At 36.5% G+C, this 10,348-nt stretch overlaps 1 protein-coding gene across 1 annotated transcript; it reads left to right on the forward strand.

Moving 5' to 3' along the window:
• Positions 1-7,613: 7,613 nt before the first annotated feature.
• ins (preproinsulin) lies at positions 7,614-8,156 on the forward strand. The gene is made up of 2 exons (XM_041801905.1): positions 7,614-7,803; positions 7,978-8,156. The coding sequence occupies exons 1-2, from the start codon at positions 7,620-7,622 to the stop codon at positions 8,154-8,156; spliced, it is 363 nt and encodes a 120-aa protein (XP_041657839.1). The 5' UTR covers positions 7,614-7,619.
• The last annotated feature ends 2,192 nt before the right edge of the window (positions 8,157-10,348 follow it).

The raw sequence follows: 10,348 nt of genomic DNA on the forward strand, positions 1-10,348 counted from the left end.
GAAAATCACAGCTGCAGAAATGAAACATTTTCATTGTGACAAAAAGGAAAGACTGAACATTAGAAACACCTTTAAAGACGGTAAGGTAGGTACAGTGGCCCTAAAGGTCAAAGGCAAAAATGTTACACTGAAACCAAAAACATGTAATTCAACATAAAAACATTCACACGGATCACCAACGGACAAAACAAATCCCTACATACCTGGGAGACGGACTTCTTCACTAAGCTCTTCACATATTAGTTCTGTTTTTATCTGTCATTCTGTAGCTCATTTTGGAAATTCACGAGAGGCAGAAACAGACAAAATCATCTTCTCTACATGCTACAGGTAGTTATTGATGCTTCAGTGGAATCAGGGGCGTAGCTAGGGATTTAGGGCCCCTGGATAGAGTATTACACCGGGCCCCCCTTAACCGGCTTACCAAGCACCAAATGTTGCCTTACTTTTACAGATATCACTGCATTTTAATGTAGTTTTGAACCATAATTTACCCATTTTTGAACATTAGTTTTACTAAATTGACTTGCATTATTTTGCAGTGCTGGACCATTTGGACATTTTTAAGGGAGGAGCAGGTGATACTCAACGTGTGGCTCTTTTATGTCTTAATTTGAAATTTTATTCCTCAGAAAACCTTAAAGGAAACTCTGACCTCAAAAATTATCCATTGCTGGTCACATAAATCAGTTTGTTTCCCACACTTAAACAGTTGGCTTTAATTGTCAACTTTTAAATTTGTCTGTATATTTTCATTGCCCTTATTTGAATTTTTTGCCACTTTGAATCATCTTTTACTGCTTAGGCTCACTTTTGTCATTTCTTTTTCTCCAGTTTCTGACTCTTTTATCCTGTTTTTTACTATTTGAAAATTTTTCCTCATTTTTGCCACTTTTCCCCCATTTAAGCTGCATTTTGCCATTAAATGCCACTTTTTTCCCAAATTTTTGCCACTCTTTGCTGTTTTTTGCCCATTTTAGTCACTTTCCACTCATTTTTGTCCTATTTTCACCACTTTTGACCATTTTTACCATCTGTGACACATTTTATGTCGCTTCTCATCCACATTTTGCTGCTTTCAGTCCTTTTTTTTTTTGCCACTTTTTCTCTCCCATGTTTGTCACTTTTCACCTAGAATTGGCTTTTTATGCTGATTTTGCCCCTTTTCACCCTTTTTGCTGCTTTTTGACCATTATGCCCCCTTTAACTTTTTTTTTTTTTTTTTTTTGCTATTTTAACCCATTTTTTCCACTTTTCACCTCTTAAATTGAGGCTCTTGCAAAGGTGTTTTCAACATTTTGGCTCTTTGTTCAAGCGGGGTTGAGTAATACTGCTCTATTTGATACAAATTTCATTCTGCTGACTGATTCATTTAGTCACTTTTGTTTTAATAATGGCACTAAATGATAAGAAAAGTAAATAAAATCACACTTTTCAATGTGGGCTTCTCAAGGGCCCCTTCCTACTGTGGGTCCAGGTAATCAGTACCCTTTCCCCTCCTGTGCTACGCCCCTGAGTGGAAGAACGCTCCCTTGTGTTGGATATCCATTTATTTATTTATTTAACCAGTTAACTGACTAACCACATCTTTTGAAAAGCTGAGTTCAATTTAGTTTAGTTTATTTATGTATTTATGAAGGCCAGTGTGCAATGACATTGACCACACAGTAAATGAAAAACATGGTTGCACCAGAGTTAGTGAGCTGCTATTTCCACCTGTAGTATATTTAAAATGATAATAATAATAATAATAATAATAATAATAATGATAATATTGAACTTTTAATAATAATGTTGTGAGGACTGACCAGACAGAAGAGGAACTTTCTAGGAGGTATGTGTCCTTAAATATATATATATATATATATATATATATATATATATATATATCTTTTTTTTTATTTAATTTTAACTTTTTTTATATATATAACTTTATTTTTTCAAAATGTGAGTCACCACTGTGAAACACAACTTATATATACAGCAGACCAAAAAAGCAAAAGGACCAAGCTAACAGATGAAAATACAAAAAACAAATAAAAAAAAGAAAAAAAGAAAAAAAAAAAAATAATAATAATAAAAAGAATAAATAAATAAATAAATAAAAATAATAATAATATAAAAAGAAAAAAAAAGGAAAATAAATAAATAAATAAAAGAAGGGACCTGTTCCATCTGGAGTAAAACTAGTCAAATGTAACATGCTTTAGTCAACCCTGAGCATAAAAATGTAATTTCTTGACAACAAAATTGTGGCTAGTAAAAACCTTGAGTGGCTAGTAACCTTAGGAAACTGCTAGTCACAGTGGCTGGCAAGCAAAAAACTCAATGCCATTCCCTATGAACCAGTTGATCCGTCGTGTCAGGTCAAGAAGGACAAGCACTGTCGAGTTTTCAATGGTGTCACCAGTTAATCCAGCACCAGTTAAACCATGACACCAGCTCTGTCAAACTAAATAAATGATAATAAGGTGATATAAAAGTTTAACCCTCTGGCTGTTTATTTGTTCTGGGGATTGTTGGAATTAAATCTGCATGAAAAACAATATTTTATGCTTATTTTTTGTTAAATTGTAAATATGGTCGTTTTTATTGTGGTTTACGGTGAAATACGTCCTTTTAGTGAACAGAGAGTCAGAAAAGTGTTGGAGCTCTAAAAGAGAGCATGATGGAAACTTTGAGTCAGAGATAGAAGCAGAGGTTTCTGGGAGATCTGTGGAGTCTGAGGGGTTCTGAGAAACACCTCCCCCCGTCGTCATGGTGACGACAAGTTTCACGGTTAGTTTAGTTTCCCTCTCAGTGACAAACAGGCGGAAAGAAGAGCGTCGTCAGCAGAGAGACGACGGTCATTAGACACTCTAGGTTTCCACGTGTCTCTAAACGTTGGCTCAGCCTCGCTGACCACGACTCTTTATCAGCCTGATACATCAGAATTCCAGAAAAGATGGGACGCTGTGTAAAATGTAGAGAAACATGAAAAAAACATGTTTGATTCACAACAGAACAGAAACAACAGATCAGATGTTAAACTGATTTCATAAAAAATATGAGCTCATTCTGAATTTGATGGCAGCAACATGTTTCAAAAAAGCTGGGACAGGGCAACCAAAGGCTGGAAAAGTAGAGCCGGAGGAATATTTTACAACTACTTATCAACAGGTCAGTGACATGACTGGGTATAAAAGGAGCTTTATAGAGAGGCAGAGTCTCTCAGAAGTAAAGATGGGCAGAGGTTCACCAACCTGTAAAGAATGAGTCTAAAAATTGTGGAACAATTTCAGAAAACTGTTCCTGATAAAAATAGCAGAGACCTTGAATGTCCCATAAAGGAGGGGTGAGTCAGTAAAGTCCTGATCCACTTTAACCTTTATTCACCTGAAAATAACCCATCCTATCCAAGCTACACAGATTTTTGTATTCATTTATTAAACCTAATAGGAACCTCTTTTCTTAAAACAACAAAACTAGTTTAACCCTTAAAGCACGGCTGTCAAACTCAAGGCCCGGGGGCCAAATCTGGCCTGTGGAACGATTATAACCGGCCCACAAGATCATCTCATATTTGTGTTCTAACTGGCCCACCAGTATGAGGTCTCCCAGTATAAAAATGTAAACTTAACCTTGATTATTTAAAATATCCTTGTTAAGCCATAAAAATCTGAAAAAGTAAAGAGTAAGAAGGATTTTACAAAAAGTCGAGAATGTGGAGAAAGAAATTAATTTGTGTTTTGATTTCATATGTTCAATTTTGCATCTCAAGATTACGACTCAAACTTATGATTTTGACTTTTCATCTCATACTTTGACCTTTTCAACTCATAATTTGGACTTTATGTCACATTTTTATCTTTTGGATTCCCAATTTTAAATTTTAAGTTATACTTTGACCTTTTCAGCTCCTTACTTTGGCTTTTTAATCCCATATTTTGACTTGTAACCCTCAGGCATCACTAGGGATATTTATGTCCATTTGGGTAAAATTTTCCTCTTTCTCTTCTCACCATTTTGTCTGTTAGTCCAGATGGTCTAATGTTTTGTAACAAAGTTTCTTTCTAGGCAAATTTTTGAGTTCAGATTTCAATTTCTCTAATATGTCAGAGGAACACTGTGAAACAAGTTTACTACCCTTTAAAGCCATTAAGGACAAAAATATCCACTTCCAAAAAACTGCTATAAAAATTAATAGATTAATATTTTTTTCTGCTGTTTTTTGCATAAATCTCTTAAACAACTTCAGCTGTGCTCAAAACTACCAAACATTCAATCATTTTGGGGATTTTAACCCTTTAAATGCCAATTTGATTACTCAGAATCAATGTTGTTTTTTATGAAAAAAAAAAAAAAGATTAAAAAAAAAAAATGTAAAATCTTCCTTTAACCAAATGTTGGATGGCTGGGTGTTATTTCTAAATCCAGCTTGGACATGTCAATGATTAGCCAAAATATTGACTTTGATGCATTTTTAGTTTTTGTGTAGCATCCCATTTAAAATTTACTACCCTTTACAGTCATTAAGGACAAAAACGTCCACTTCCAAAAACGGCAATAAAAATAGTATACATGAATATTTTTTTCTGCTTTTCTTTGGTCAAAACTTTTCATCAAGTTCAGTTATAATCAAAACAATCAATTATTAGATAATTTCGAGGATTTTAACTCTTTAAATGCCAGTTTGATTACAGTATGGTCATATTTTTTCTAAAAAAAAACATACAAAACAGTAAATATTTTCCAGATGACTAATGTTGGGGTGGGGGTGTTTTTTTAAATCAGTCCTGGGTATGTCAAACATTAGCCAAAATACTGACTTTGATGCATTTTTAGTTTTTGTGTAGCATCTGATTTAAGATTTAAAGTCATTAAGGACAAAAACGTCCCATTGACTCCCATTCAAACCACACTGTTTGATCTTTAAGTAATCAAACTGGCATTTAAAGGGTTAAAATCCTCTAAAATGATCAAATGTTTGGTAGTTTTGAGCACAGCTGAAGTTGTTTAAGAGATGCATGCAAAAAAGCAGAAAAAATATTAATCTGTTAAGTTTTTATAGCAGTTTTATGGAAGTGGACATTTTTGTCTTTAATGGTTTTAAAGGGTCATAAATGAAAGTGATGTCTGAGGGTTAAACTCATATTTTATTTTTTTTCTCATATTTTGACATTTGAAATCACTACTTTTTACTTTTATATCACATTTTGACCTTTCAAACTTCCAATTTTGAATTTAAGTCATATTTTCAACATTTTTAAGTCATCATTTTGAATTCTAGCTTATATTTTGACATTTTCAACCTCTAATTTTTGGCTTTTTAATCCCATATTTTGACCTACCAGACTCACAATTTAAAATTTTAAGTCATATTTTGACTTTTAAACTCATGATTTGAAATTTGATCTCATATTTTGACCTTTCAAACGTATGATTTCAACTTTCTCCTCATATATTTGCTCTTTTCAAACATAATTTGCCTATTTTTAATATCATGTTGTGATCTTTTGAACTAATAAATTGGAATTTTATCTCAGATTTGAGTCTTTAAACTGATCATTTTTAACTTTTTGAATTTCCAAATGATTTATCATCAGTGCTGTTTTTTCTTTTTTCTTTTTTTTTTTTTTTTTTTTTTTTTTTATTACTGATGAAAATGAGGTTGACAGTTTATGGTTCAATGTTGACCCTGTTAGACTCTCAGGTTAGATCTGAATCCAGAATCCGGCCCCTGCTATGATTGATTTTTACTGCCTGATAACTCAAATATTAGCCAGAAAATTCCCATTTTTTGGAACTGAAATTTTTTTTAACCCTTTACCAAAATCCAAAAAAAGAAAAGATTCCATAAAATTCCAACTTTTTTTTGTGTCACATTTGATTCATCAGGCATTTTTGTCCACTGATAATCCACTGGAAGGAAATTTTTATCATTTGTCTGATTGTATTCAAAAGCTTTGTAAGTAATGTATTGATCCTGTCGATTAGATAGAGGTCTCAAAAGTACGTTTCACATATGATAAAAGAGGCTTTAATGGGTTAAACTGGATTCTGCAGAGTGAAATGTGGTTAAAATGGGCATAAAAAGGAATTAACAGTGACAAACCATGGTTATCAGAGACAGCAACCGGAGCAGAGCGGCAAAAATCTGTTAAAAGTGACAAAAACAGGCAAAAAAAATAATAAAATGCAATTTAAATTGACAAAAATGTGCAAAAAAAGCAGCGAAAAGGGATGGAAAAGGGTTAATAGTGGCAGGAACAGGCAGATAAAGTGGTGGAAAGATTTTAAAATGTGGCCAAAAACATTTTAACGGGCCAATTCTGGATTAACAGAGGCACAAAAAATATCAGAAAGTGGCAAAAATGGGTTGGAAGATGCAAAAACAGGCAGCAAAACGGATGAAAGTGGATTAAAAGTGACAACAAAAGGTTAAAAGTGGTAAAAAAAAAAAATAAAAAAGTGTAAAAAGTATAGACTGGGTTTTAAAAGTAGCAAATATTGGAGAAAATGTGGTAAAAAGAGGGAAAAGCTGCAATGTGTGCTAAATTGATGAAAAGTGTCAAAGACTGGATCAGTCTGTCTCCTCTCTGACTCCATGAAGCGAACTCTGAGGATCTGCTGACATCAGCTGCTCTGCTGCTGATCAATATTTGTCTATCGGAGGCGATCGGATCATTCTGGATCATTAGCTCTGTTTGGTTTACTAAGTGGATCAGGACTAAAGCCTCACTCAGCAGACCCAGGGGACTATAAATACAGACCAGGACTTCTCCTCGGCCTCAAACCTCCAGCTCTCAGCAGCACCTGCTTCTCCTCTTCATCACAGAGTCTCCTCTTCCTCCTCCTCCTCCATCCAGGTGAGTTTCTTCACTCCTCTCCTGCTGTCTTCTGCTCCTTTTTCTTCGTCACCCTCCATCATCATCATCATTCTTGGCCTCCTAAGATTTCCTCTCCTTCATATTTTCACAGTTCATCCGCTGCTCCTCTTCCTCCAGAGTTTCTCTCCATTTCTTCGTCCTCTCCTCCTCTTCCTCCAGAGTTTCTCTCCATCTCTTCATCCTCTGCTCCTCTTCCTCCAGAGTTTCTCTCCATCTCTTCATCCTCTCCTCCTCTTCCTCCAGAGTTTCTCTCCATCTCTTCATCCTCTCCTCCTCTTCCTCCAGCTCATTTCCATCCTCTAATGATTTTATCAGGAGAATGTTTTCATCTGCAGTTTTCTGTGGGTGTTGATGATGATCAGGTCAAATGTCTTCATTATTTTTATTGGACGCTGAATAAAATGACTTTGCATGCAGCTTAATGTTTTTATTAGGGCTGTAAAGGTTATCCGCATTAATTGTGATTAGTAAAGGTCCATAATTAGTGCATTATTAGATTTAAAATCACTTTAATTTCATGTTTTGGTTAATCCAGGTCAGCGTCTCCCTGCAGACACACTGATTTAACCAAGTCTTATATTTCATAAAATAACTTTGATTTTCTTTTTTATTTAAATTTTCCTACATTCTAACTGATCCATACTCTCGCTTATATTTTCTCCTCTAATTCAAACATTATTTTATGTTATCAGATTGAATATATCCTGATCGTATTACCCAGTGCTCCCGTGTTTGCAGCTCTCCTCCAGTATGGCAGCTCTGTGGCTCCAGTCCGTGTCTCTGCTGGTCTTACTGGTCGTGTCGTGGCCCGGCACTCAGGCCGCCGCCCCTCCTCAGCACCTGTGCGGCTCTCACCTGGTGGACGCCCTCTACCTGGTGTGTGGGGACCGAGGCTTCTTCTACAACCCCAAGAGAGACGTGGAGCCCTTCAAGGGTGAGGCTTCAGAAACTCAGTCTGAGCTGCAGCAAAAACACTTTTTTATTAGCGTGAGAGAGATGTTGGCAGAGGCGGACTTAACTGTTGGGCAAAGGCAGGCGATACCCGCCCCCGGCCCCTGTCCTTAGTCAGTCATGGCTAACATCTCTCTGTCTGTGGTTGTCCTGTTAGGTTTCCTCCCTCCGAAGGCGGACGGAGCAGCGACAGCGGGTGAGAACGAGGTGGCAGAGTTCGCCTTTAAGGACCTGGCCTTCAAGGATCAGATGGAGATGATGGTGAAGCGTGGCATCGTGGAGCAGTGCTGCCACAGACCCTGCAACCTCTTCGACCTGCAGAACTACTGCAACTAGAGCGCCTAGCTTAGCCTAGCTTAGCTTCTTGGCTAACTAGGCCCAACCTCCAACCCACCCCTCGCTTCAAGAGAAAACCAACCGCTGTTAAATGACGTGCTGAGAAATGGATGAAATTATTTTTTCCTAAAAAATAAAGTTTTGTGAATTGAGAGAAAACCTAGAAATCTGTGTCTTTATAAGTGTCCCGTCTCATTTAAATCCATCTCAGCTGAATCATGAACTCTGACCTTCACTGGGTCAGTGAGGCCTGCAGGTCTGCAGATGTGGTTCTGGGTTCTTCTGGGACCCCCTGAATGAGCCATCCATGCGCGCTTAGAGTCATGTTGGTAGGCCAGCCACTCCTGGGGAGGTTCAACACTGTTCACAGTTTTCTCCATTTGTGGGTAATGGCTCTCAGGACTCACTACTCTTGTATATACCACTAATCTTTTCCTTATGTTGACTGTCTTTTAATGGAAACTTTCAAAAGTTGTCAACAATGGCCAACTATCTGGCAACAAGGGAAGGAAAAGGCCCCAACGTCCCCGGCTTCACCAACATTCCATCCTCTGCCTTTGATAATGATGTCATCAAAGCTTTTAACACTTGAACTGCCAAAGGGTCAAATTTACCCATGGCGTTTATACACCAGTGATACTCAACCTGTGGCTCATTTATGTCTTAATTTAAATATTATTCCCCCAGAAAACCTTAAAAAAGGGAACGTGTTCTTGTCCTTTTTCACCAGTTTTGCCACTTTTCAGTTGAGCTAGATTTTGCCATCAAATATCACATTTTTCCTTACTTTGTTGCCCATTTTTGCCACTTCTTCTTGCCACTTATTGCCCACTGAAGCTACCTTTTGCCATTAAATAGCACTTTTTTCCCTTTTTTTTTGCCCATTTTTGCCACTTTTATCCCATTTTTGACCTTCTTCACAATTTTTTACCAATTTTCCCCATCAAAGCTACCTTAAGCCATTGAATCCCTTTATTTCCCTATTTTTCTACCCATATTTACCACTTTTACACCATTTTTTGCCTATTTAAGCTACTTTTGGCAATTAAATACCTCTTCTTTCCTATTTTTCGACCCATTTTTACCACTTCTTGCCACATTACACCGTTTTTTGCCCATTTAAGCTACCTTTTGCCATTACATAGCACTTTCTTCCCTATTTTTGTCTATTTTTGCCGCTTTGTTGCCACTTTCATCCCATTTTTGCCCTTTTTCACAACTTGTTGTTACCAATTTCCCCCATCAAAGCTACGGTTTACCATTAAATACCACTTTTTTCCTATTTTTCCACCCATTTGTATCATTTTTACACCATTTTTCGTCCATTTAAGCTACCTTTTGCCATTAAATCCCATTTTTCCCTATTTTTTTTTTAACCGTTTTTCACACTACTGACTGCTTTTGCCTTTAGTCACTTTTCACTTATTTTTTTGCTGTTTTTGCCAATTCTGTCATTTTAGCCACCTGTAGCTCATTTCTGTCACTTCTTACCCATTTTTGCTACTTTCTGACCCTTTTCCACCTTTTCTCCCCATTTTGCCCCTTTTTCACACATCTTTGCTGCTTTTTGACCATTTTTGTCACCTTTAACTTCTTTTATTGCCACTTTTCACCACTCAGATTGTGGCTCTTGCAAAGGTATTTTTCAACAATTTGGCTCTTTAGTTTAGCAGGTTTAAAGTCTGTCAGTTTTTTACTTTTCCTAAAAGTTTGTTAAATAGCACCTGGTGTCATAAAAAAATCTTTGCCTAAACCTAAATTTTTTTGACGTATATTTATATCTAGAACCACCATGCAGGTCAAATTTACCCCATCAGAAATCCTTGATTTTCCCACGGTTTTATTTCACACCAACAATAAATAGATGCCAGAAAGGAAAAACCATCTCTCTATTGTAGCGATGCCTAACCAGAAGTCGATAGATCAACAGGGAAAAAAGACATTTACCATTGTTAAGTGTCTAAAGGTAATCTCAGTGCTTTTAATGAAGAAGAATTCGGTGATGTGGAAGTTTCAGGATTAGCAGTCAGTCCAAAGATGATTTTCCAGGTGATGGATCATCTTCCAACAGTGATCCAGTTTGCTATCTGTAGATAGTAAGCTTTTAATGTCAGTGGTTAACGAACAGTCCTCGATCAGTGCTATTTATGAAAATCAAGGCACTTTAATGACCCGTTGTCTGTTTCAGGTAT

This window comes from Cheilinus undulatus, linkage group 12 (assembly GCF_018320785.1).
Source record: "Cheilinus undulatus linkage group 12, ASM1832078v1, whole genome shotgun sequence".
NCBI lineage: Eukaryota > Metazoa > Chordata > Actinopteri > Labriformes > Labridae > Cheilinus > Cheilinus undulatus.